Here is a 27,882-nt window from a genome sequence, read left to right as displayed (position 1 = left end):
ACTTCTCCTACCCGCCCCCCCTCGGCCCCCCCTTTCCTGACGACCCCAGCAGCACCCCGGGTTTGTGGAGTCTCTTCCCTGCGCGGGTCTGGCGGACGTGTCAGTGCCACAGCCAGTGCGTCCGCAGGCAGGCAAGCAGGCTCGAGCAGCGCAGTCCGGAGGGAGCCTCAGGCCTTGGACCCACGCCGCCATTTCTCCCAGGGAACCAGAGCGCTGCGCATGGGAACACGATGCATTGTGGGCTGCTGGAGGAGCCTGACATGGATTCCACAGGTTGGTCGGCGTGAGCGTGGTGACGGGGAGCGGCTGAGAGTCATTCTTTCACAGGCGGCCCCCGGGCCTGCTGGGGGACCCCAACGCCTCCCTGGGGAGGTTCTGACGGTCCTTTTAATTGCCTGTGTTGGACGAGTGCTGAAGAACTAGCTTTTCCGTGGCTTGCTCGTTCTGTTGAGTTTTAGGCTCTTCTGAACAGTGTGTCACGTGCTGTTGCACTGGCTGTCTGCAGGGAAAAAGGAAATTTTACTGAAAAAAGGACTTTCTGTTTGCCTGAGCAGTTGAGGGCCTGCGGCACATTGCCCTGGGGAAATTTTTAAAAAAGACCACGTGCATGAAACTCACACTTCTTGCCGATTATTTTAAAGATTACGTGTGCTGGTGTGCGTATGTTTATAACAATTTTTATGTTTTTTTCCGTGTCAGCCTGTGAGTGAGCGGTTGGTTGCCGCTCTCGTGCTACAGTGCACCTGCCCGTTAATGATAAGCAAGCGCCCGAGGCAACTGCGCGCGTGGATCCTTAAAGTTCTTTCAACGATGCGAAAATGTTTCTAAAGTTGCACAGGCGTGGCTGGAAGACACCGTTATAATTTTCAAATAATGTCTTTTTTGTCAGATTTATATTCCAATGTTACAAAAAAAGAAACTAAAAGTGTAATTCTGGCTTATTCATTTTTGGCCAAACAATTTATTTTTACTAATGTGTTTGTTGCTGACGCTAAAATTCAAATAACCCATTGTGCCATCATAGCGCAAAATGTCATAACACGTGCCTGTCTTAATATGGTCATAATTTACTTTTGGAAAAAAATTTTTTGTCTTGATCGAAATAAAATAGAGAATCATTGCGACAGTTCTTTCTTGAAAATTGTACTATTTAAGAAATGGAACTTTATTTCAATAAATGAATTATATGCTTCTCAAAATATTGTTCCAGGCATTGAAGTTAATTAAAATAGATCAATTGTGAAGACTGCACGAGGGCGCATTAATAACTGAACCCACATCCGTTTCACCTTTAAATTGAATTTAATCCAATTATTTTGAGTTTTGCTTTAACTGTGACGCCATGGGGTTGAGTTAAAACGATCTGATCCTCCCAGGACAGCCACTGAGCTGGATTTTATTTCAGTGGAGGGTTAGTTCTCTGTGCGCAAATATTATCAGAGAAAAACGGGCCAAAAAACATTTAAAACGACTTCTGTAGCCACAGAAGAACAGGCGGCTTTGTGGACCATATTGGTCACGATACGAAAAACAGATTATGAAACTGTATTGCGACTAAAATACGTGATAAAACGAAATGATTTTCCCCTATATTTCTATGTTTATAATATTTATAAATATTAATTCAAAATATAATTGGTTTTACCATTAAAAGAAGAAAATACTCGTTTGAAACTAAAAGGTCAAATAAAAGTAACAATTCAACGTTAATTTAACACATACCGCTTGTCAAAATACGTGAATGGAATAACGATAAATAAGTTGCATCAAGTTTGTAAAATAGTTTCTTGTATAACCTTCGAATGCTTAAAAATAGTGACAATGCCCAAACAGCAATTAACTTGATCACTCATTTCCCCCGTAATTACTATTTATATAATGAGCGCGAGTGTGAAGTCACGAACGTTCAATTTCGCTTTTCACAGGGAAAATTAAGTGTCCCAAAACTTCTCTGTGGAACTTTCACCCCTTCCGATGTAACGGGACCTGTTGCCATGCCAACGTCCATTCCTGGTAACTGCTACCATAGTGATGGTTGTCATGGCCCGTGCAAGAAACAAGATCCACAAGAACAAGCAAAATATTATGAGTTAGTGTTTCTTCCCCCAGAAAGAACACCAGTCGAGCCATTTCGTAATAGAAATTAGAATGGGACAAAAGAAGGTAGTGTCTTGAAGCAGGTCTTGCAATGCGCGCGATCTCAATAGAGCATGTGTGCGCTTGTAAGTCCCCCCCAAGGACAATAGAGGATTCCTGCAGTTTTTACTGAAAACATTTCAAACAGAATCCCAGCTGCTCAAAAGCTCATACAATCAATTGTTGTCGCATTTGTGGGTGTGAGAGAAAGAATGCGTTTTAGGAAAGATTTTTGGGGTAAGCTTCTTTTGGTCTTAAATATTAATAATGGAATAATAATAATAAGAAGAAGAAGAATAATAACAGCAAGAAATAATTTTAAAAAATAATTTAAAAAAAATAATAATAAAGGCGATACTTTTGGAAAAAATAAAATATTAATAAATCATAATGACCAGCATATTTACCGATTTAAGCACATTGAACAACACATTTAAGCACTTTATTCTTACAAACTAATTTAGCGACAATCTAACTAATCTAATGCGTAAGAAACACATTTGAAAACATGCTGTCTCTTAACTAGCATAAGCCTATGAATGAATATTGTACTATATGTGACATTTTCCCCTAAAGCTTTCTGTTGTTCTTTTGTATCAAAGTAATAATAATAATAATAATAATAATAATAATAATAATAATAATAATAATGATAAAAATAATATTTCTACTGCAGGGATAAAGTCGTGAAACAAAACTTTTGACACCATTAAATAAATAACGACCTCTTCCCGTGTTGTTCTTCTCCTGAAAGGCGTCACTTTTTGAGTTATATATTTTTAAATTATTTTATTTAGTTTTGTCCTGTTACTGACCAGTTGTCCCAGGCTTTGGCGATGCATAAGATCAGTTTGCAATATTATCTTAACTTCACTACTTTAACTAACTTTAATTTTCCCTTTTCAGAAAGTTGGATTGAACGATGCCTGAGCGAAAGCGAGAGCAAGCGGTACTCAAGCCATACCTCCTTAGGGAATATGTCCAACGACGAAAGTAAGAAAATTCTCATATTCATAACTTTTATGTGGTGTAACATTGCATCAAAATCTAAACTGGGAGTACCAACTAGACCAGTAACTCTGGAGAAATTTGCGCCTGGCGAATGGAGCCGTTTGAAGTCAACAATTTATACTGAAATCATAATAATAAATATATGAATGCAGACCCATAGGCTGCTCTGTGGGGATCATATTTAGTTTTTTCTTTGTTATAAATTATGGCAACTTTATTTTTTATTTTGCTTGTGGTTTGACTTGAAAGATGTGAATTACTTGACAGTTGGTTTGGGAATATAAGTAAACAGACGCGCTAAACGCAGTTCTCTCCTGTATGTTAACTGCTCCAGTTACACGAATCTGACATATTGGTTGTGGGTGAAAATTAAACTATAAACCGTCGTTTTATTCTTCTGTTCAGCATTTTACATTGAGTGCCATTTCTTTCGCGCCGATGGGTTTGTTTAAGACCGAAACAAATTTATTTAGGGCTGAATCTGTCCCACACTTTTCTGATGATAATTCTGCCCGGCAGATTTGCGCAATTGCTATTCCGTTCACTTTATGTTTTTAACTTTATATTGATAAAGCCATTTTTAAACGCACATGAAAAAGTCGTGCTGATATTAAATGAACATGATTTTAATGTTGGAATGTTAAATATTTATGTTTGTCATCTATGACTGTACAAGATGCCACCGTGAATTTGACATTTTTGCACCTTTACATTTAAATTAAATTAATTTTCTTTAAATAGATGAGGAAAAGGAGAATAATCGAGCATCTAAACCTCATTCAACTCCAGCTACTTTACAGTGGTAAGTTTTATACTTTTTTAATTCATATTCTGTATTAGAACATACGTGTGTGTTTGCTGCTGATTTGCATGTTTTTTAAATGGCAAAAATGTTACAAAATAACATATGCAAATATTGGCTGTTTATTTGAATACCTTGGTTAGAAACGCAGGTTTCCCTTCCCTTAGTTAATCAGATAGGCTTAGTTCACTCTCTGATCTTTATGAGCTTTTCTTAATGACTGAAGCAGATTTTATTGTTGGAGGAGAAATTAGATGGGGACAATGTTTTTTTGTGGGAAGTTTGTCAGTGACAGGTGGATTGGAAATTTTGGTTTATATTTTGGTTGAATGACCACATTACCCACAATCCATTTCTATAATATCACAGGTCGACTCTTCCTCTTCATGGTGGCTTGTATTTCAGTGTAGCAAAGCAGTGTTTGGCTGCTTATTATTCACAGATTTAAATGTGAAAGTGACTGGAAAGCTGATGAAATATGGCAGCAGGAGACTAAATGAATACACTGCTGTCCATCCACATTGCTTTGTGTGCAGTGTTCTGTCTTTGACTAGTTTAGTCTGAATTCCCCAATCCTGGACAGTTCTAGTTTAGTTGACAGAAATGAAATCATATGTAGATGTCATCTCAGTTTCCTTTGACAATAATGAGACTGCATAAGCTTGAATTGTTTGTTTTTTTCATGTTTGGTAATTAGCTCGGTTCGTTAGTGACTTAATGAATGGCCTTTCCCTGGCCCTGTGAGAGCACACGCCGTCTGTGTTCAGCTCGTCTCTCTGCCTGTGCGGTGTTGAACGGCTCTCTGTCTGTGCAGTGTTGAGCTGCCGTCTTTCTGTGCAGTGTTGAACTGCTCTCTCTCTGCAGTGTTGAACTGCTCTCTGTCTGTGCAGTGTTGAGCTGTGCTCTCTGTCTGTGCAGTGTTGAGCTCTGCTCTCTGTCTGTGCAGTGTTGAGCTGTGCTCTCTGTCTGTGCAGTGTTGAGCTCTGCTCTCTGTCTGTGCAGTGTTGAGCTGTGCTCTCTGTCTGTGCAGTGTTGAGCTGTGCTCTCTCTGTGTGCAGTGTTGAACTGCTCTCTGTCTGTGCAGTGTTGAGCTGCGCTCTCTGTCTGTGCAGTGTTGAGCTGGGCTCTCTGTCTGTGCAGTGTTGAGCTGTGCTCTCTCTCTGTGCAGTGTTGAACTGCTCTCTGCCTGTGCAGTGTTGAGCTGTGCTCTCTGTCTGTGCAGTGTTGAGCTGCTCTCTGTCTGTGCAGTGTTGAGCTGCTCTCTGTCTGTGCAGTGTTGAGCTGTGCTCTCTGTCTGTGCAGTGTTGAGCTGTGCTCTCTGTCTGTGCAGTGTTGAGCTGTGCTCTCTGTCTGTGCGGTGTTGAGCTGTGCTCTCTGTCTGTGCAGTGTTGAGCTCGGCTCTGTCTGTGCAGTGTTGAGTTCAGCTCTGGGGACTTTCTCTCTCTCACGCGTTCCATAGATGCGCAGATTGCCCCTCAGCTGGGGCTGAACCTGTCCACTCTGCCGCAGTGCAGCGAGGACACACCTCAGGCTCATACACACCTCAGGCTCATACACACCTGGAGCAGGGCGTGCTGTAGCACTACAACAGAGACTCAGAATCCCAGCAGCCTCCTGCTGCTCTGTGTCCTGTGTTCAGCTAGCCGGCGGTAACAGCGGCGCGCTTTTACCCGAGCCTGCCAGAACCGGGCCAGAACCGGGCCGGAGCTGGGCCAGAACCGGGCCAGAACCGGGCCGGAACCAGGCCAGAACCGGGCCAGAACCAGGCCAGAGCTGGGCCGGTTGTGTCCCGGACAGAGGTGGGCCCAGGAGAGAGTGGAAATCCCGGACCAGACCGTGCGGGATGAGCTTTGGGGAGTGGAGTGGCTGTCGCTCTGAGACCAGGCCGTGCGGGATGAGCTTTGGGGAGTGGAGTGGCTGTCGCTCTGAGACCAGGCCGTGTGGGATGAGCTTTGGGGAGTGGAGTGGCCGTCGCCCTGAGACCTGAGGAAGCAGCTCGTTTTCATGTGTTTATTTTTGTGTGTGTGTGTGTGATGTGATTTAGGCCATCAGCAGGCATGATGGGAAAGCTAACTTTGATTAAGGGGGTGAGTGAACTGATTGGTTTGAGATTGGGGAGCAGAGGAATGAGCGCTGGGGGTAATGGCAGGGTTGAGGAATGGGGGTGAGAGGAGGCAGATCAGTGATCTTCCGAACACCCTTCTGATCCCGACGGTTTCATCATATTAACACCAGCCAATCACAGGTTTTCATCCGGACAGCGAGACGCTGGTTTTTGCTCATTGCAGATGATGTTTGCACACTCTCCAAACAGATCTGTTAAAAACCAACCATAACGTGTCATTTTTAATGCCCCTCTCACTTTGTGATACTGATACTGATTGTGATAAACTGTGTATTTGTAACACAGAAGTAGCAACTTTGACACAAAATGTGTTGATAGCAACACAAAAGTAGCAACACAAAAAGTGCATCGGATTTTAACATGTTCTTTTTTGGGAGTGCATGAGAACTGCTGAAAGAAAATGTTTCAGTGCGTTACTGAGCGTTATGTTCTCCAACATCATCAGGAGGTTCTAAAAGTGATAAAATTTTCATCTTAGAATCCAAGATCTCAAAAGTTTTGTTTGAAATGACAGTGTGTATGTATGTCAGAAGATTGTGGCCCTGAACATGTGTGTCATTGAACATCACGATCAGCTTTGAAAATGGATTGGAAAAGAATGTCAAGCAAAATGTTTTGCTCTGTTCTATTTGTATAACGAGCAGTGTTTGGCAGAAAATTTACATCCTGTTCATATTTCTCAGAGCATTTAGTGACGAAGGATTTTAGAATAGTTTATTTTTGTATATCTGTGAATCAAGATTGTAGTATTTTTACGCTTTGTCAAAATGTCCACATTTTCTTTTGCATTAATTTAATAGACCTTTTAATAAGAGCATTGTAGGCTAGCCTTATTATATGCAGAAAGAATTCAACATTTTTTTTCCTTCTGAAATACGAGCCAGTTTTCCTAAGCAGCTTCCTGTCTTGTGATTAATGTTTTATTTGAGTCAAAGGTCAGATAGTTTACTTGTTTACAGTCAGTACTATTTTAGGGATTCCAAAATCTATTTTTCATGTATTTTCTGGAGCATTTTAATTGATTCTGTAGACCTTTGAAGAATCGTGCCAATCTAAGCTGTAAAGGTTTGTGCAGTAAAATGCAACAGCGTTTAAAATTTTAGCAACTTAACCTTTTTTTCTTGTGATCAATTAAACAAACCAGATCAAGCTACTGTTACCAGAATACCTGCTACATCTGAAATCATTTCAGGCTTATAGAAGGAGTTGTGTGCATATGAAGTTGTGTCTGTATTTGAAGCTGTGGCATTTGTATACAGAGTTGTGTCTGTATTTGAAGCTGTGGGGTTTGTATACGGAGTCGTGTCTGTATTTGAAGCCCAGAAGGTGCAGCCAGATCTGTACTGAAATTAGTCACACTTTTCAGATTCAGATGAATCCTGTGATTAATGGTTTATTTGAGTCTAAGGTTAAATGGCTGATTTGTTTATAGTCAGCGCCGTTTTAAAATTAAAAAATATATTTTTAGCTTTATTTTCTGATTGGTCTTTAGGACACTGCTTACAAGTGTGGATCTTCAGTTGTAGGAGTCAGTATTTATTGGTGCAGCTTTTGGAGTGTATCAGCCAGTGTTTACAGGTGTGGGTTTTGGGGTGAATGGGGGGGTAACAGGTTTGGGTTTTGGGGTGAATCAGGCTATTAGAGGTGTGGGTTTTGGGGTGAATGGGGCTGTTAGAGCTGTGTGTTTTGGGGTGAATGGGGGGGTAACAGGTTTGGGTTTTGGGGTGAATCAGGCTATTAGAGGTGTGGGTTTTGGGGTGAATGGGGCTGTTAGAGCTGTGTGTTTTGGGGTGAATGGGGGGGTAACAGGTGTGGGTTTTGGGGTGAATGGGGGGGTAACAGGTGTGGGTTTTGGGGTGAATCAGGCTATTAGAGGTGTGGGTTTTGGGGTGAATGGGGCTGTTAGAGGTGTGTGTTTTGGGGTGAATGGGGGGGTAACAGGTGTGGGTTTTGGGGTGAATCAGGCTATTAGAGGTGTGTGTTTTGGGGTGAATGGGGGGGGTAACAGGTGTGGGTTTTGGGGTGAATGGGGGGGTAACAGGTGTGTGTTTTGGGGTGAATGGGGCTGTTGAGGTGTGGGTTTTGGGGTGAACGGCTGTCCCCCTGTGTTTGGCGGCAGGCTGGAGGAGAACTACGAGATGGCGGAGGGCGTGTGCATCCCACGCAGCGCCCTGTACATGCACTACCTGGACTTCTGCGAGAAGCACGACACACAGCCCGTCAACGCAGCCAGCTTTGGCAAGGTGAGCCCCGCCCCTTCACCCGAACCAAGAGAATTAAACTGAGTAACATTACAACACCCTCAACACCCTCTCCGCAATGTTCCATGCGACTTATAGATCAAATGCTGGGAGTTTTCTAATGTTCTGGGAATGTACTGAGAAACAAATATTGTTAGGGGTCCTTGCTGAGTGCTGAGGGTGTCTGTGGCATGCCTGCAAGAATGCAGATTAGCTTGTGCAAAGGACTTGGCAAGGCACCCAGCACAGCCATCAGGCTCTTTGGCAGCAGTGACAGTATAACAGCTCAGGTATGTTGAGAGTCTCTTGTCTGCATGTAAACCTACTAATTCTGTGGTGGAGAGGGATCTCTGTGTGCACTGGAGGTATTCTGGGATATGTAGTTTATGACTCCCAAAGGGTCCCGATGGAGATGTTTAGGGTTCCAGTGAGCCCATTCTCCCATGGAGTGAATATGTGCTGTGAAAATCATTCAGACTCAAACTGTGGAAACTCGGTTGGTCTTAAATCACGACCTCTTTACCGGCTCCATTACTGTACAGCATGTTACTGCACATCTCCAGTGAGTCAGGCTGATGCCTCACAGGCAGGGGAAAACCAGCAGCCTTTGACATTAGCATGTTAGCCCCATAGGTCACTGTCACTGGTCTGGATGACCTCATGCCTTGTGGAATAATGGAAAATAATGGCGAATGAATGTAATGGACAAACAAATTTCTTCAGAAAAAAGTTGTAAAACAGCTGTTGAGTCTAAAATGTCTTTAAGATGCATTTGAGCAGTTTTTAAAACTGCCTTTCAGCTTTCAAATGGAGCTCAACTTTGTCTAAGAATCTCAATTTTCAATTCTGCAACATCGTTTGGATCTGTTGCGTGGGAACTGTAGTTTTTATTCTCCTCTTAATCATTAAATTTGAATGATAATGTTCCAGTCAGATCAGTTTGGGCTGTTGATGGAGTTAAATGTTGAAGCTGGTTACACTGTCAGGCTGTTCATGGAGTTAAATGTTAAATGTGGTTACACTGTCAGGCTGTTCATGGAGTTAAATGTTGAAGCTGGTTACACAGACAGGTTGTTCATGGAGTTAAATGTTAAATGTGGTTACACTGTCAGGCTGTTTGTGGAGTTAAATGCTAAAGGTGGCAGAACTCTGTCCTGCAGTTCACCTGCACATCCGCCAGCCTGGTGGCAGGGATCAAACCACAAATCAAGCAGAAGGAGAATAGCCCTCCCTCCCGCCTTAAAAAAAACCTCTGGATAGCCAAGTTTAAACCACGAGACCCGCATCTGTTCCCACAGCCCCAGGAGCCCCCCCCTGCCCCCACCCCCCCCCCCCCCCCCCCCCCCCGCCCCCAAAGGCTCCTGTCGGAGGATATTGAAAGAGAGAGGGGTGGGATTAATGTGTAATTAAAGGGTTTGGGGAAGGGTGTGATGTTGCGGAATGTTAGATCAGTGGCTGCCGCTGCATGGGGTCGCCTTTAGGAAAGCTTCATTGAATCGGGACAAAGGGGGCCGGGGCGGCCTCCCTGTCTGCTCATTTATCAAGCGGCCCGGACAGAAGCCCCCAGCCCCCCCCACCCCATTCTCACAGCGCACAATGGAGGCCTGGGCTGTTTGCTGAAGTTTTTGTGGCGGGTGCTGAGGCAGGGAGAGCAGCGCTGGAGCCAGGCTCCCTCGCACGGAGAGACTCTCCGGAGAAAGAAATTATATTCTGGGACCGGGAGATGCACCGCTCACAACAATGGCTTTTTGACCCCTCCCCCCCACCGTAGCATGGCCTGGGAGGAGCACTACCTCCCGGGCGAAACCCTTCACGCGTTCCAAACCGAGCAAACTTTAAATATTTGAGTGTGTAAATGGCACTCCCCCCACCTCCCTGTTCTGCCCCTCCACCCTCACCTCCCCCCCCCCCCACTTCTTTGGGCCAGACAAACATTAGACATTGGCAATTAGACGATCTCACTGGGGGCGAAAGTTAAATTGGCTGGTGAATATGCGGATTAACTGGAAATAACCTGTGAAAGGGCTGCTGGGAACCCTCCGTCTGTTCGGCCTGCCGGATCGCATCGCAAAGGGATTTACTTCCTAAATGTCGTTCGCTAGTTAAGACCGATCACAGCGACATTAATATTGTTTCTCATACTCAATATCGCCCCTTTACTCTGTGGAATACCGCTTGAAACCGCAAATGTCATTTCAGATTAGGACACTTTGATTGGCTGGTGGCTGACTTCGAATGGAGGAGGACAGGATATGACATCCAGGAAGTCAAATGTTTGAAGAGTCCTGATGTAGTTTCCTTTGATTTCTGCAGATAATAAGACAGCAGTTCCCGCAGTTGACCACACGCAGGCTGGGGACGAGGGGACAGTCAAAGTGAGTACTCATCCTGTCACGTTGTCAACCCCTCTTTAATGAAGTCCGTACACTCCATCTTGGCTCAACTAATGCCGAACTCTGAACATTTATTAAGGGGTTTCCTGCACCTACTCAGAAGAGAACTAACACTATATCTCCAGACCCGTCTGCTATTGAACGCTGCGCCCTCAGTCTGCGGTGGGGTTCACGGCCTGCTCCCATTGGCTGTCGCTCAGGGCCTGGAAGCGGCTCGGCCCGGCGCATACACCCTCGCACTCTGTGCTTCTGTGAGCTCTGTTTGTGAGCGGCTCTGGCTGCGAGTGGCTCTGTCTGCAAGCGGCTCTGTGCTTCTATGAGCTCTGGCTGTGAGTGGCTCTGTCTGCGAGCGGCTCTGGCCGCGAGCGGGGCCTGAATGGCGGTGCGTAGCGGACGCTCAGTCTCTCTGCCCGTTCCCAGCCTTGCGAGCGGACGGCTCAAGCGTGCCGGATAGAGGGGGGACATCGGAGGCTTTGTGCGTTCAGCACTCTCTTCCTGATCCTTTAAGAGCCCACAGTTTCATTTCTAACATGTACACAGATCCACATTCTGCCTTTCTGGAGTAAATTGTTCATTTTATTAACTAATTATGTAAGCACAAGGCTTTCCAAGAGGCACATGTGCTCCTACATTTACGATGTATTCCAATTAGTGCTCCTAAATTATTTTTCCAGTTAAGCACACATTCCTAAAGTGAGGGTACAGAAGAGCCGCGCTGTTATTTATTCATCCAAAGCTACTTTTATTTCAAATACATTTATTTATTTACACACACAGTGGAAAATTAGAGTGAAACCGTTCTGTGCTCACGTTCAAGCTTGTGACAGCTGTGCTCCACCTCGGATTTGAACCTGCAACCTGTATGCACATCCTTAAACCACTACACCATGCAGACTAATGAAGTGACGTCTTCCCCTAAAAACGGGCAGCTCAGCCTTCTGGGAAGCTTTATGACAAACCGCGAGCGCTCCAGCTGCCTGGTCCTGCGGTCTGATGGGTCCCCCCCCCCCCATCCCGATAGGTACCACTACTACGGCATCGCGGTGAAGGAGAGCTCGCAGTACTACGACGTGATGTACTCCAAGAAGGGGGCGGCGTGGGTGACGGAGACGGGCAAGAAGGAGGTGACCAAGCAGACAGTGGCCTATTCACCGCGCTCCAAGCTGGGCACTCTGCTGCCAGACTTCCCAAATGTCAAAGATCTAAATCTGCCTGCCAGTCTGCCAGAGGAGAAGGTAAACAGCCTGAGCCCCACACACCCAGACCCCCGCACCAACCCCCTCCCGCCCCACTCCTGTACCCCCACCCCCCCGCACCCACCCCGTACCCCCACCCCCGTACCCCAGACCCCCGCACCAACCCCCTCCCGCCCCTCCCCTGTACCCCCACCCCCAGACCCCCGCACTAGCCTCCACCCGTCCCCCACCCCCACCCCCGCCCCCAAAGCAGGATGCGGATCCACTGCAGGACTTTGAGGATTTATTTGGCAGTCCCTCACTGACCTTTGTCCTCGTCCTCCATAATAAGATCTCATGCTGGACTCGGTCCATGTGCTGAAAGTGCAGGCTGAACACAGCCCTGTTTTAAAGGATGTACGGGGTGCTCGCTAGGACTACGCCCTGTTCTGAGTTTATATGTGTAATGTTTATATATGTAAATAAAATGTATTTATTTATTTACCTACTTACCAAACACTTATTTATTCATAATTTAAAATGTTTAAAATTACTCTAATGCAATGATAAAAATAGTTTGGTATATGCTTTGTCGGCATTGAAAGATGCTGTGAACTCCAACCACACAGTAGCCCACATCAAGACCAGCATCCACACTCCTTCAGATATGTGCTGCATTTTCAGGTCTCCACCTTCATCATGATGTACAGAACTCACTGTCAGAGGATACTGGACACCGTTATACGAGCAAACTTTGACGAGGTAAGTCCACTGTGTGTGTACATGTGTGTGTATGTGTGTGTGAGTGTGTGTTTGTACCTGTATGTGTGCGTGTGTCTGCATGTGTGTACGTTTTGCTTTGGCACGGACTGACTGGGCCTCCTGTAATGGCGCTAGAACACTACATTTCCCATGATGCTGTGCTCTGTGATGTCCGTGCAGGTGCAGTGCTTCCTGCTGCACTTCTGGCAGGGCATGCCGCCCCACATGCTCCCGGTGCTGGGCTCGTCCACTGTGGTGAACATCGTGGGAGTGTGCGACTCCATCCTGTACAAGGCCATCTCCGGGGTGCTCATGCCCACTGTTCTGCAGGCACTGCCCGACAGGTAGGGGGCGCCCACGCTGACTACCCCGCCTCTCCCTGCTCCTTACTGCATTACGGACACTACTGTAGGCCAAGCGCACGGTCCTCTTTCAGTGTGAAGAGCATGGCCCTGAGTATCTGCTGGCTCTAAATCTCCAGTTGAATTACTTTTTGCAGCTAAGAATCTTTTTTCTCATAACAAATGTAACAAAAAGTTTTAATCTGAGTGCTGTCAGGTGATATTAAGTCAAATTTGCAGAGTGCACATGCTGAATGGTTTATTTTTTGCAGCATCACAGATCTGAGGGTGTTCCAGGCCAAAGAGAATAAGCAGCCTGCAGTTCTGAAGGAGGATAATATTCCAACAGGGCCTGGCTGGGCATTGAGAACGGGGTTTAACCATGTCAGGGGGTGTGGGGGTGGGGGTGGTGCTCCTTCAAGTTCCTCAGTGACTTTCAGCCCCCTAATCCTGCCCCCCCTGCCCCTCCGGCCCAGGACATGGGGGCAGAGGGCTTGGTGTGTAGGAGATTAGCTGTGGAGTGGGTCTGGGCTCGGCCAAAGCTCTTAATCAGCGCCTCCGGCCACTGGGCATTCCACAAGCCCGGCACAGTGCACCAATCAGGCCCCAGAGCACCAGTCAGGTGCACCAATCAGGCCCCAGAGCACCAGTCAGGTGCACCAATCAGGCCCCAGAGCACCAGTCAGGTGCACCAATCAGGCCCCAGAGCACCAGTCAGGTGCACCAATCAGGCCCCAGAGCACCAGTCAGGTGCACCAATCAGGCCCCAGAGCACCAGTCAGGTGCACCAATCAGGCCTCGGCATGCGGAGGAAACTACACCACCGCAGCCAATTATTGTTATTATTATTATTATTATTATTATTATTATTATTAAGAAGAACAAGAAATAGAACCTCTCAAGTGCTTTCAGATCAGTCTCCTCTGATTGGCAGAGAGTTGTTGCGCGGGTGTTAAGGCGTGGCCAGTGAAACTCCAGTGTGTCTCTCTCTGTGCAGCCTGACGCAGGTGATCCGGAAGTTTGCCAAACAGCTGGATGAGTGGCTGAAGGTGGCGCTCCATGACCTGCCCGAGAACCTGCGCAACATCAAGTTTGAGCGTAGGTACCCTGGCGTTAGCCGTACGATGCTAACACGCACCCTGGCGTTAGCCGTACGATGTTAACACACGCACCCTGGCGTTAGCCGCACGTGCTAACACACGCACCCTGGCGTTAGCCGTACGATGCTAACACACGCACCCTGGCGTTAGCCGCACGATGCTAACACACGCACCCTGGCATTAGCCGCACGATGCTAACACACGCACCCTGGCGTTAGCCGTATGATGCTAACACACAAACCCTGTCATTAGCTGCATGATGCTAACACACGCACCCTGGCATTAGCCACACGATGCTAACACACACACCCTGGCATTAGCCGCACGATGCTAGTAGTACCATGCAAAGCATAGCATTAGCTGTGATAAAAAACACACACAACACTTGGAATTTAAGCAGGTTTTCAAATTTCAAAATTTCCGCTTTATTCTTTTTTTTTTTTTTTTAGTGTCGAGAAGATTTTCGCAGATTCTGAGACGGCAAACATCTTTAAACCACCTTTGTCAGGTATGAATTTTAAAAATATTGTTTTTTAAATAAAACTAACTGATTGTGAAAATGTCAAGATTAAATGTTCTCAGAAGAGTACAGATTATGTGTATGTTATTTATTAATATAATCTTGTGTTGTGTGAAGGATAAGGATGGATCTGTGCGTGTGCTCTGTTTAAAGTGTGTGTAATCCTGTGATGATGACCTCCTGTGCTTTGCTCTGCTCGCCAGGCCTCCCGGACGGTGATCCACAGCGCAGACATCACCTTCCAGATGCTGGAGGACTGGAGGAACGTGGATCTGAACAGCATCACCAAGCAGACGCTGTACACCATGGAGGACTCTCGCGAGGAGCACCGCAAGCTCATCATCCAGCGTGAGTGTGCGCGGGGCTCAGAGTGCCAACATGCTAACACGCCAACACTCCAACATGCTAACACGCCAACACGCTCACACGCCAACACGCTAACACGCTCACACGCCAACACGCCAACACGCTAACACGCTCACACGCCAACACGCCAACACACTCACACGCTCACACGCCAACACGCTCACACGCCAACATGCTAACACGCTCACACGCCAACACGCCAACACGCTAACACACCAACACGCTAACACGCTCACACGCCAACACGCTAACACGCTCACACGCCAACACGCTCACACGCCAACACGCTCACACGCCAACACGCTAACACGCTCACACGCCAACACGCCAACACGCCAACACGCTCACACGCCAACATGCCAACACGCCAACACGCCAACACGCTCACACGCCAACACGCTAACACGCTCACACGCTCACACGCCAACACGCTCACACGCCAACACGCTAACACGCCAACACGCTCACACGCCAACACGCCAACATGCCAACACGCCAACACGCTCACACGCCAACACGCTCACACGCTCACACGCCAACACGCCAACATGCTCACACGCCAACACGCTCACACGCCAACACGCTAACACGCCAACACGCTCACACGCCAACACGCCAACATGCCAACACGCCAACACGCTCACACGCCAACACGCCAACATGCTCACACGCCACACTCCATCTGCTCACACGCGGTGCTCAGTCAGCCCACCCGCGAATGCACGTTGTCCACACACGTTATTTTACTGTACAACGCTTATTTCATCTACTGCAGTTACTTACTAAGTTAAATTAAACAGATTATTAATGAGGTGTGAGGATAATTTGTGCCGGTGGGCTTGTCATGTGGTACAGCATGAGACTGGAAGGTTTGGGAAGCGCTGGTCTACCCTTCCGCACCCCTGGAAGGTTTGGGAAGCGCTGGTCTACCCTTCCGCACCCCTGGGAGGTTTGGGAAGCGCTGGTCTACCCTTCCGCACCCCTGGAAGGTTTGGGAAGCGCTGGTCTACCCTTCCGCACCCCTGGGAGGTTTGGGAAGCGCTGGTCTACCCTTCCGCACCCCTGGAAGGTTTGGGAAGCGCTGGTCTACCCTTCCGCACCCCTGGGCGTCGCTCCTGTCCTCCGCCATGCGCTAATTCCCACGGCCAGCGGTGTCAGGCCGCGGCCCCGGTGACCGAAGGGTTAAACGTGTTTATTCTGCTCCCAAACTCCCCGTAGAGCGTCTCCAATGCCTTTCTGCCGCGAGCCCGCCGAGGTGACGGGGTCAGAACTCAGAGATTTGTTGTGGCCTCGTGAAAAGGAGCCTTTCAGCTTTCTCTCTGAACCAGAAGGAGGCTGATCAGAACCCCCGTAGCAGAGCTCGGGGCCGTGCCTTCACAACAACAATGGACTGAATTAATTAAATGTAATTTGGAAACCTGTTGATAGTGCTGTGGTATACAGTGCTGTTATTCATGCTCAGTAATTCATTAAGATCTGCGTTAAATTTCCTTAAAAATGCATAGTTCTTTTTTGTCGTTCATTAATGAGTAATAATGTTCTTTAGGAGACAAGCGTTTCAGGACTGAGAATTCAGCCCACATAATAACATACTCACAAAAAAGTATTAATTTAGAATAATCATCAGTAATTTGTTTTAATGGAGTTCAATCACATTTTGTTTATTTTCTGAAGTGTGATTGACCTTTCTAATGAATAAATAAGCCTTCTTTTCAAATTTGTGTATTGCAGTGGATTTGTGACTGAATTATTTACAGTCATTTTCACACAGCACGTTTGGTTTCCATATTTTTGGATCTTTAATCTTTTTGTTTTTGGAGCTTACCTCTGCTGTATGTAAATAAGGACAGTTTATAAGCCTGTTTTAATCACTGCCTGTCTTGCAGAATGATGTTCTGTTGCCCTGGTAACACCTTTCTCAGAAAAAGCTGAGCGGCCTTTCCGCTTCGCACGTGCAAACAGTATTTTTATACGGTCTGTGATTGTACGCCCTACAGTGCTAGCTGTGTGGTGCTAACTGCGCGATGCTAGCTGTGAGGCGCTAACTGCGCAATGCTAGCTGTGTAATGCCAACTGTGCGACGCTAACTGCATGGTGCTAACTGCAGTGCTAGCTGTGCAATGCTAACTGTGTAATGCCAACTGTGCGACGCTAACTGCATGGTGCTAACTGCAGTGCTTCCTGCGCGGTGCTATCTGTGTGGCGCTCACGTCTCTCCCGCCGTCTCCCTGCAGTGTACCAGGAGTTCGACCGGCTGCTGGAGGAGCAGTCTCCCATCGAGGCCTACATCGAGTGGCTGGACTCCATGGTGGACCGATGTGTGGTGAAGGTCAGTGAAGGCCCTGTCCTGTGTTGTCCTACCCCATCTCCCTCACAACTGGGACTTCCCCCTTTTTTTAGTACAGCTTATTACTGATGCAGGACAGAGAATGCTCACCTCACCTGAACTCAGCATTATAGGTTTCTGATGGTTTCTGATGGTTTCTGATGGTTTCTGATGGTTACTGGATGAAAGGCTGTTGTCCTGCAGGGGAAGGCCTTGTCTGAATGCCGCTGTCCCACGTGTCTTACGCGGCCTCTGTGGGCATTCCGCTGCTCTCCCTCTCCTCAGTTAATGATGTCTTTATTGACGGCCGTCTGTCAACATTAGGCGGCAGATATGGGCTTGTTAAAGTTGGCTGCCATGGAAACCCCTCAGACTCAGTGGACAATGGTTGGGAGGGAGAGAGGGTTTCCTAAGGAAGCTTGACTTGATGACACGCTTGGTCCTGAAGGTTAACCCCCCTGCACCCCTCCCCTAACCCCCCCCCCCCCCCCCCCCCCCCCACACGGCCCCTTTCTCATGGTAATGATGTCATTCAGGTGTCCGGGAAGCGGGTCGGCTGCTTAAAGAAGGTGGCGCAGCAGTTCCTGCTCATGTGGTCGTGTTTCGGCACCAGAGTGATCCGGGACATGACCCTCCACAGCGCCCCCAGCTTCGGTGAGTCCCACCAACGCCCTGATACGCACCGCAGTCTCACTCTCCCCCCCCAACGCCCTGATACGCACCGCAGTCTCACTCTCCCCCCCCAACACCCTGATACGCACCGCAGTCTCACTCTCCCCCCCCAACACCCTGATACGCACCGCAGTCTCACTCTCTCCCCCAACACCCTGATACGCACCGCAGTCTCACTCTCTCCCCCCAACACCCTGATACGCACCGCAGTCTCACTCTCCCCCCCCCAACACCCTGATACGCACCGCAGTCTCACTCTCCCCCCCCAACACCCTGATACGCACCATGGTCCGCTCTCTCACAACATAAAACATTTTAGAAAAGAACCAAAGAACATGTGAGAAGAGTTTCGGGGTGTGAAAGGACAAACGTGCACCAGTGCTGTTTGTAGTCAGTGTCCCCATTTTAAACCAGGATTCCAGAAACTCGTCTACTGGACGACTCCACAGGTCCGTCTAAGGGCCATTTAAGAAGACTCAGTCCCTGAATTGAAGCTTTTGATTGGGTGGGACCTGTGGCTTGGCCGTTGGTTGACGGTCATCTCTGAAGCCTTTGGGGCGGGGAACTCCCCCCGGTCAAAAGTCAGAGCGCTGGGTGGACCTTACGCTGAAAACCCTTTTGGGTTTCCATTGGCTGTGCATGACAGATAGCCTGGAACAGATAGAGACCCTGCCCCCCTCCCTCCACCCCCCCCCCCCCCCCACTTTGGCCTGTCTACGAATATCAAAGGCCCAGCTGGACACCACATTTTGATAAAGCAGCACTGCACAAGAAAATGGCCAATTAACAAAGGCAGCTCCCCCATGCCCCGCCCCTCCCCCAAGCCCCGCCCCTCCCCCCACTTCCTCTGCAGTTTTATGACCCTGTTGTATGGGGGCCCTGGTCTCTGAATGGCAGCCTGCGTTAGCTGATTATGTGCATGCCAAGCCCTGACTCTTGGGACAGCGTCATTATGTGGAAGTGAATATTTTGAGAAGGAGGGGAGAGAGAGGATCTGTTCTGTTCAGTGTTCAGTGCCTTTGGTGGAGCTAGTAAGTCCTGTGACGCACACAAACACACACACGCATGCACGCACACACACATTCCCAGGAAGGCCCACAATCCTCACAGATGACTACATCTGGCTGGCAGTTGGGTCATATTTCTGCTCAGGAGCGAGGCATCCTGGGAAATGGAGTTTTTAATGCTGCTCGCTCTGTGCGCAGGGTCCTTTCACCTTATCCACCTGATGTTCGATGACTACGTGCTGTACCTGCTGGAGTCGCTGCACTGCCAGGAGAGAGCCAACGAGCTGATGAGGGCGATGAGGGGCGATGCCAGCGCAGGTGAAGCCTGGGAGTCGTGGTGCCCGTCACAACCCCCCCTGCCCACCCCCCACCCCCCATCACAACCCCCCCTGCCCACCCCCCATCACGTTCACTTTCTCTTCATCAGCCTGGGTGCGGGGTTTTCACTCAAGAACTCTGCAGTGTAGTCTGGGATCTCACAATTCATTGATTTAGAAGATTCCAGAAGAGCTGTGGCGGCTGATATCACCATGGTGTATTTAAATGTAACAGCGTGGAAGCGAAACTGACAGCAGGCTTACCATCATACCACCATTTTGGGTCTCCGCCTTTCTGGCAGATGATTGACATGTCATCCCCTTCCTTCAGCAGACAGGCAGGAGGAGCTGATGTTGGTAGAGGCCACGCCCCCTCCTGCATCACCAGGACCCTACTCCCCGGCGAAGTCCGTCACGTCCGTGGGGATCCCCACCGCACAGTCCCCTGGGACTGCGCAGTCACCTGAGTACACCGGCGTCACGACAACCACAGGTGAGGCCCAGGAGGAGCCCCCGGACTGTTCCATTCCACTCAATATGGAATTATATCGCGAATGTCAGGATGGCTAGGGGGCCTTATTAGGCACTGCAGCTAAGTAGAGGATGGTCAGTAACCAATTAGAATCCAAGATTGGAAATATTTCCTTTATGTTACATTACATTCATTTATCCTACGGTGCTATCACTTACAATGTAGAGACAAAGAGAACACAGGCACAACCAGAGTTATATGAGCAACAGGTTCAAACCTGACCAGCAGGTGTGTGAGACCAGCAGGTGTATAAAAGCAGAATGTATATACGGAAGCACTAAAGCTAATATTAGAGAGCGTGTTTCTGTGGCTAGCTGCTCATTTGCGGCTCTGCTTTTTGTCTCTGTGTGTGTGTGTGTGTGTGTGCGTGCGTGTGTGTGTGTGTGCGTGCGCGTGTGTGTGTGTGTGCGTACGTGTGCGCGTGTGTGTGTGTGTGTGTGTGTGTATGTGTGTGCGTGTGTGCGTGTGTGTGTGTGTGTGTGCGTGCGTGCGTGTGTGTGTGTGCGTGTGTGTGTAGCAGGTGCAGTTCAGTCATATACCTGGTCCCTTACGTACACAGTGACGACGTCGGGAGCCACGCCCCCTGAGGGAGGGCAGCAGCTGTCCTGCATGCGCAGTGGCCCCGCCACCCCAACAGGCTCCGCCCATAGGATGCCCGTCTACGCCCATCGTGATGAACATGGGTAAGGGGTGTGACCTCTCTCTCCCCCCCCCCTCTCCTTCACCCTCTCTGTCTCTCTTTCACTCTCTCCCTCTCGCTCTCTCTCCCCCCCCCCTCTCCCTCTCCTTCACCCTCTCTGTCTCTCTTTCACTCTCTCCCTCTCTCTCCCCCTCCTTCACCCTCTCTGTCTCTCTTTCACTCTCTCCCTCTCGCTCTCCCTCCCTCTCTCTCGCCCAGCTTATTCCTGCTGCGTCTCCTTGACTTTCTCTGTGGGATATAGCACCTTTCCGCAGTGAATATGGAAGTGTTGCTGCAGTCCCAGATGTTTTCTGAGTTTTGTTATGGGACTATGGCTCTGAGTTTATAGTTTTTTGTTTTTGGGAAGTGAGGGTGGGGGTTGTGTACTGCTTTGGGGGGTCTGACTTGTTACTCTGTCTCCTCAGGTACACAGGCTATAATTACAGCAGTTATTCCAATCAGCACCACACCCCCATCCAGACCCAATACCCCTCCCTACACCACGAGCCTGGAATAACCACGCCCCTCCACTACCCCGCCTACCACCGCAGCTCCCCCCAGGTTCGTCCCCGACCCCCCCACACCCTGTACTGTATACTGTATACTGTAGTACTGTAGAGTGTGAAACTTGCTCTCCTGTAGTACTGTGTGTGGCATTACCAAAAACACAGCAGGCTGGGTTGTTGCTTTTCTTACAGTACCATGTAAATACAGCCATTTGAGAATGTGGAATCGCAGCTCAAAGCAAGTGTGCAAACATACAGCGCAGGGGCAAATTCTCTGGAAAAAAGAGAAATCACTGGGCCTGCTCAGTTGTGAACACTTTTTCAGTTTATGTTACTAAGGCAGGAAGAGTGGAGGGCAGGTTTGACTCCCGCAAGGTGAATTCCACGCTTGGTTTTTTTAAGGAGGGTTGAGCTGATGCTGTGGGGGGAGGTGGGGAGGTGAGGAGGGGGGGAGTGGGGGAGGTGGGGAGGTGAGGAGGGGGGGAGGTGGGGAGGTGGGGAGGTGAGGAGGGGGGGAGGTGGGGAGGTGGGGAGGGGGGGAGGTGAGGAGGTGGGGAGGGGGGGAGGGGGGGAGGTGGGGAGGGGGGGGGGGTGGGGAGGTGGGGAGGTGGGGAGGGGGGGAGGTGGGGAGGAATGTTAATATGGAGGTGAACCAAAGCCGGCTCATTGACATGCGGACGGTGTGTTTCTGGGAACAATGCCCCGAGCTCTGAGCCGCAGGCTGCCGGTATACCCAGCAGAGGGAGGCGCGGCCTTCCGCGTCTGCCCCCCCCTCACCCCTCCCTTGCCACAGCGCCCGTCCGACAGGCCGCCGGGGTGTGGTCAGCAGGCAGGGGGGTTCTCCTTCCCACAGGGAGGCTCAGAGTGTTTTTCAGAGAAGCTGGGTCTGGACCACAAGGCCTGACCCTTACAGGGGGGTGCAGGATCGGAGGAGGAGGTTTGGCTGGTTGGGGGAGGGGCTCTGGCTGGGTGCTGTTTGGCCTGACCCTTATAGGGGTAAGTTCCTGTGCAGGATCCCCACACAGACAGGGTCTTTGTGCTGGGAGCGGATCACAGGCCTCGGCTGAATGTTCCGGAAACAGGGCTGTGAAAAGCCGGCTGGCCCGGAACAGCGAGCACCCCGCTCTGCCCCCCCCCCCCTCACACACGCACGTCCCGGACGGGCCACGGGCTGAGTATTAAAATATTGTTATTCAGTGGTCCCCTCTCTGCGCGGGAACAAGGGGTCACCGCGGTCCCTCTCCTGCCCTTTGATCTTTGACCTTTGACCCTACGCTGACGGTCTTTTTTCCGCGCCCCCCCCTCCCCTGTACCCAGATGACAGTGGGGGCCCTGAAATAGCCACTTCCACTGGTGCGTGCAGTGTAAATCGGGCACAGAGCCCTGTCTCTGTTCGGAGCGCGCGTCTTTGGGACAGGGAGCAGCGTGCTCAAAGGACACATTCTGCAGCCCGGCGGAACAGGGCACAATGTTATTTAAAGACTTGCCCTTTAAGCCTGTTTTCCTCTGTGTTATCGGCCCGTAACCCGGGACAACAAAAATACCGGCAGCTGCCTGCTATCAGGAGCGCTACCTGCTGCCCCGCACAGCGGCTCCGTTTCGCTTCCACGCCAACAGCGACACGGAAGGAAAATTACGCCCTAAACCGGAACCCAGAAAAAGCGGAAGGAACAGAGAGGGATGAAAGGGTGAGAGAGAAAGGGCTGAGAGAGGGATGAAAGGGTGAACAGAAAGCGCTGTGCTGTGATGCTCTGCTTGTGTGTGTGTGTGACTCTCTCAGCCTGGCCTGTGTGTGTGTGTGTGTGCGTGTGTGACTCTCTCAGCATGGCCCGTTTGTAGACTTGCAGGTGAATGGTAAATGGTAAATGGACTGCATTTATATAGCGCTTTTATCCAAAGCACTTTACAATTGATGCCTCTCATTCGCCAGAGCAGTTAGGGGTTAGGGGTTAGGTGTCTTGCTCAAGGGCACTTCGACATGCCCAGGGCGGGGTTTGAACTGGCAATCCTCCGACTGCCAGACAATCAGTCTAACCTCCTGAGCTATGTCGCCCCCTTGTGAAACCCTGGGCCTTCCATTACTTCTGTGTTTAATGCCGTTACATCAGTAACGTTCCGTATGTCTCTCACCTGCAGTGTAGTTCTGATGCACAGGTGACTGCATTTTGGGTGGAGGTGTCCCGTCCCACAATTGAGGGGTGACTGGGGGGGCCAGGTTAGGGTCAGATTGGCAGCTCTAGGCCCAGTGCCCTACCCATGATGCACTGCACTGCCCGCTCAGCGCCTGGCGCTCTGATGAAGGGGCTCTCTTGCTTCCGCAGTACCCGCTGAACAGCCAGATGTCCCGTATGGAGCCATGCCTGATGGGGGGGGGCCCGCGGCTGCACCCCACCCCCGTGGCCCCCAGGTGGCCGGACGTCCCGCCGGCCAGCGGCTGCTACAGCAGCACCCCCGTGCACTCGTCCCGCTACCCCCCGGCGGGGGAGCTGTACTCGCCCCTGGCCCCGCGGCGGAACTCTGAGTATGAGCACGTGCAGCACTTCCCCGGCTTCGCCTACATCAACGGCGAGGCCAGCGCCGGCTGGGCCAAGTGACCGCGGCGGGGACGCCACCGCCAACACCAACCTGCACCGCCACCGCCAACCTGCACCGCCAACACCAACCTGCACCGCCACCGCCAACCTGCACCGCCAACACCAACCTGCACCGCCACCGCCAACACCAACCTGCACCGCCACCGCCAACACCAACCTGCACCGCCAACGCCAACCTGCACCGCCAACACCAACCTGCACCGCCACCGCCAACCTGCACCGCCAACACCAACCTGCACCGCCACCGCCAACCTGCACCGCCACCGCCAACCTGCACCGCCAACACCAACCTGCACCGCCACCGCCAACACCAACCTGCACCGCCACCGCCAACACCAACCTGCACCGCCACCGCCAACCTGCACCGCCAACACCAACCTGCACCGCCACCGCCAACCTGCACCGCCAACACCAACCTGCACCGCCACCAATCCAGCACCGCCACCGCCAACCTGCACCGCCAACACCAACCTGCACCGCCACCAATCCAGCACCGCCACCGCCAACCTGCACCGCCAACACCAACCTGCACCGCCACCAATCCTGCACCGCCACCAATCCAGCACCGCCACCGCCAACCTGCACCGCCACCAATCCTGCACCGCCAACACCACCAACACCACCGCCAACCTGCACCGCCAACACCACCAACACCACCGCCAACCTGCACCGCCAACACCACTGCCAACCTGCACCGCCAACACCACCAACACCACTGCCAACCTGCACCGCCAACACCACCAACACCACCGCCAACCTGCACCGCCAACACCACTGCCAACCTGCACCGCCAACACCACCAACACCACCGCCAACCTGCACCGCCAACACCACCAACACCACTGCCAACCTGCACCGCCAACACCACCAACACCACCGCCAACCTGCACCGCCAACACCACCAACACCACCGCCAACCTGCACCGCCAACACCACCAACACCGCCACCAATCCAGCACCGCCAGCACCGCCAACACCACCGCCAACCTGCACCGCCACCGCCAACCTGCACCGCCACCAATCCAGCACCACCAACACCACCACCAACCTGCAACGCCACCAATCCTGCACCGCCAACACCACAGCCAATCCTGTACTGCCAACACCCCTGACCCCCCCGCTCCCCCCCCACTGCATCATCTCAGCTCGGTGAGCTGGAACGCGGGTCACCTGACACACGACTGGATCTCGTTCGCCGCTGAAATACCGCCAAGACGCCCAACCCGTCCCGCCAAGGCGAGGTGTTGGCACAGCGAAAGCCGGTTCATCCTGTTGGTGCGGGAAACGCTCCAGAAAGTTCCTTCAGCCAGCAGCCTCTCCTGAGTCAGATGAACAGCGACTCTGACCCACCCCCCCCAGACAGGAAGTAGCTGCCCTGATAATCAGGCCAGCGGGCTGGCTCCGCCCCCTGCCGTGTGACGCGTGCTGGGCGGTGCGGAGGGCAGGAGACGCCCAGCCGTCAGCCCGCGGGGTGGACGCACTGCCGTGCCAGCGCTGCACTTCTCTGCGTTTCTGTTTGACCCCTCCCCGTCCCGCGCGCAAACACGACTGCGCGATCCGTTTACCGCTGGGCGGCTGCATCGCGTGCGTCATGGCAACAGCGCACCGCCACGCACCGCCAGCGCCTCAGACACTTCAGAGAGCCCGGTAACGTCAGCGCTGCCGCTTCGCCAGCTTTCAGACGCATCAGAAGGTCAAAGTTCAGCTGTGGAGCGCCAGACCGGCCCTACTGACGCAGGCACTTCTGGATTACTGCCAGAGCCATTTTATCAAAATCAACATTGTTTAGAAGTTCTTTTCCTCCTCCCTCAGAGCAGTGAGTGTTGGCGGGGCCAGCCGGCCAGCGGCTGCTACAGCAGCACCCCCGTGCACTCGTCCCGCTACCCCCCGGCGGGGGAGCTGTACTCGCCCCTGGCCCCGCGGCGGAACTCTGAGTATGAGCACGTGCAGCACTTCCCCGGCTTCGCCTACATCAACGGCGAGGCCAGCGCCGGCTGGGCCAAGTGACCGCGGCGGGGACGCCACCGCCAACACCAACCTGCACCGCCACCGCCAACCTGCACCGCCAACACCAACCTGCACCGCCACCGCCAACCTGCACCGCCAACACCAACCTGCACCGCCACCGCCAACACCAACCTGCACCGCCACCGCCAACACCAACCTGCACCGCCAACGCCAACCTGCACCGCCAACACCAACCTGCACCGCCACCGCCAACCTGCACCGCCAACACCAACCTGCACCGCCACCGCCAACCTGCACCGCCACCGCCAACCTGCACCGCCAACACCAACCTGCACCGCCACCGCCAACACCAACCTGCACCGCCACCGCCAACACCAACCTGCACCGCCACCGCCAACCTGCACCGCCAACACCAACCTGCACCGCCACCGCCAACCTGCACCGCCAACACCAACCTGCACCGCCACCAATCCAGCACCGCCACCGCCAACCTGCACCGCCAACACCAACCTGCACCGCCACCAATCCAGCACCGCCACCGCCAACCTGCACCGCCAACACCAACCTGCACCGCCACCAATCCAGCACCGCCACCGCCAACCTGCACCGCCACCAATCCTGCACCGCCAACACCACCAACACCACCGCCAACCTGCACCGCCAACACCACCAACACCACCGCCAACCTGCACCGCCAACACCACTGCCAACCTGCACCGCCAACACCACCAACACCACTGCCAACCTGCACCGCCAACACCACCAACACCACCGCCAACCTGCACCGCCAACACCACTGCCAACCTGCACCGCCAACACCACCAACACCACCGCCAACCTGCACCGCCAACACCACCAACACCGCCACCAATCCAGCACCGCCAACACCACCAACACCACCGCCAACCTGCACCGCCAACACCACCAACACCACCGCCAACCTGCACCGCCAACACCACTGCCAACCTGCACCGCCAACACCACCAACACCACCGCCAACCTGCACCGCCAACACCACCAACACCACTGCCAACCTGCACCGCCAACACCACCAACACCACCGCCAACCTGCACCGCCAACACCACCAACACCACCGCCAACCTGCACCGCCAACACCACCAACACCGCCACCAATCCAGCACCGCCAGCACCGCCAACACCACCGCCAACCTGCACCGCCACCGCCAACCTGCACCGCCACCGCCAACCTGCACCGCCACCAATCCAGCACCACCAACACCACCACCAACCTGCAACGCCACCAATCCTGCACCGCCAACACCACCACCAATCTTGTACTGCCAACACCGCCAACACCACAGCCAATCCTGTACTGCCAACACCCCTGACCCCCCCGCTCCCCCCCCACTGCATCATCTCAGCTCGGTGAGCTGGAACGCGGGTCACCTGACACACGACTGGATCTCGTTCGCCGCTGAAATACCGCCAAGACGCCCAACCCGTCCCGCCAAGGCGAGGTGTTGGCACAGCGAAAGCCGGTTCATCCTGTTGGTGCGGGAAACGCTCCAGAAAGTTCCTTCAGCCAGCAGCCTCTCCTGAGTCAGATGAACAGCGACTCTGACCCACCCCCCCCAGACAGGAAGTAGCTGCCCTGATAATCAGGCCAGCGGGCTGGCTCCGCCCCCTGCCGTGTGACGCGTGCTGGGCGGTGCGGAGGGCAGGAGACGCCCAGCCGTCAGCCCGCGGGGTGGACGCACTGCCGTGCCAGCGCTGCACTTCTCTGCGTTTCTGTTTGACCCCTCCCCGTCCCGCGCGCAAACACGACTGCGCGATCCGTTTACCGCTGGGCGGCTGCATCGCGTGCGTCATGGCAACAGCGCACCGCCACGCACCGCCAGCGCCTCAGACACTTCAGAGAGCCCGGTAACGTCAGCGCTGCCGCTTCGCCAGCTTTCAGACGCATCAGAAGGTCAAAGTTCAGCTGTGGAGCGCCAGACCGGCCCTACTGACGCAGGCACTTCTGGATTACTGCCAGAGCCATTTTATCAAAATCAACATTGTTTAGAAGTTCTTTTCCTCCTCCCTCAGAGCAGTGAGATGTGGCTCCTCTTCACGTGCCCTGTGTGTCAGAGGGCATCGCTGTAGACCTGTCTTCTGTCACTTCGTAACGCTGTTTTTCTGTTGCTCTTGCTGTTTTTCGATCGGTTTTTTTTGTTTTTGGTTTTTTTTTTTTGGTTTTTTTTTTTGTTGCTGTTGGTAAGGTTTGTTTCACTTTGTTCTGTTAGGGGAAATTAACCTAGGTACTGTATGAGTGTGTAAAATGCACTTGAAGCTACTGTGGACCTATT

General features: G+C 51.6%; 1 protein-coding gene across 4 annotated transcripts; it reads left to right on the top strand.

Annotated features, from left to right (window-relative positions):
• rfx4 (regulatory factor X, 4) lies at positions 1-23,724 on the top strand. Of its 4 annotated transcripts, none has more exons than XM_035401413.1 (18): positions 1-273; positions 3,043-3,129; positions 3,889-3,949; positions 8,194-8,317; positions 10,628-10,689; positions 11,729-11,942; positions 12,567-12,644; positions 12,825-12,988; positions 13,983-14,083; positions 14,535-14,593; positions 14,809-14,953; positions 17,206-17,300; positions 17,834-17,951; positions 19,175-19,294; positions 19,628-19,786; positions 20,343-20,508; positions 20,930-21,065; positions 23,332-23,724. In XM_035401413.1, exons 1-18 carry the CDS (start codon positions 231-233, stop codon positions 23,602-23,604), a joined length of 2,205 nt encoding a protein of 734 aa, XP_035257304.1. In that variant the 5' UTR covers positions 1-230; the 3' UTR covers positions 23,605-23,724. The 4 variants fall into 4 exon arrangements, with proteins under 4 accessions (XP_035257304.1, XP_035257305.1, XP_035257303.1 ...); XM_035401414.1 differs by having other exon boundaries at positions 19,625-19,786; positions 20,385-20,508; XM_035401412.1 differs by having other exon boundaries at positions 19,625-19,786; positions 20,346-20,508.
• The last annotated feature ends 4,158 nt before the right edge of the window (positions 23,725-27,882 follow it).

Source organism: Anguilla anguilla, chromosome 19, assembly GCF_013347855.1.
Source record: "Anguilla anguilla isolate fAngAng1 chromosome 19, fAngAng1.pri, whole genome shotgun sequence".
Lineage (NCBI taxonomy): Eukaryota > Metazoa > Chordata > Actinopteri > Anguilliformes > Anguillidae > Anguilla > Anguilla anguilla.
The sequence above is the reverse complement of the archived record's forward strand: the minus strand, read 5'-3'. Positions and strand labels throughout refer to the sequence as shown.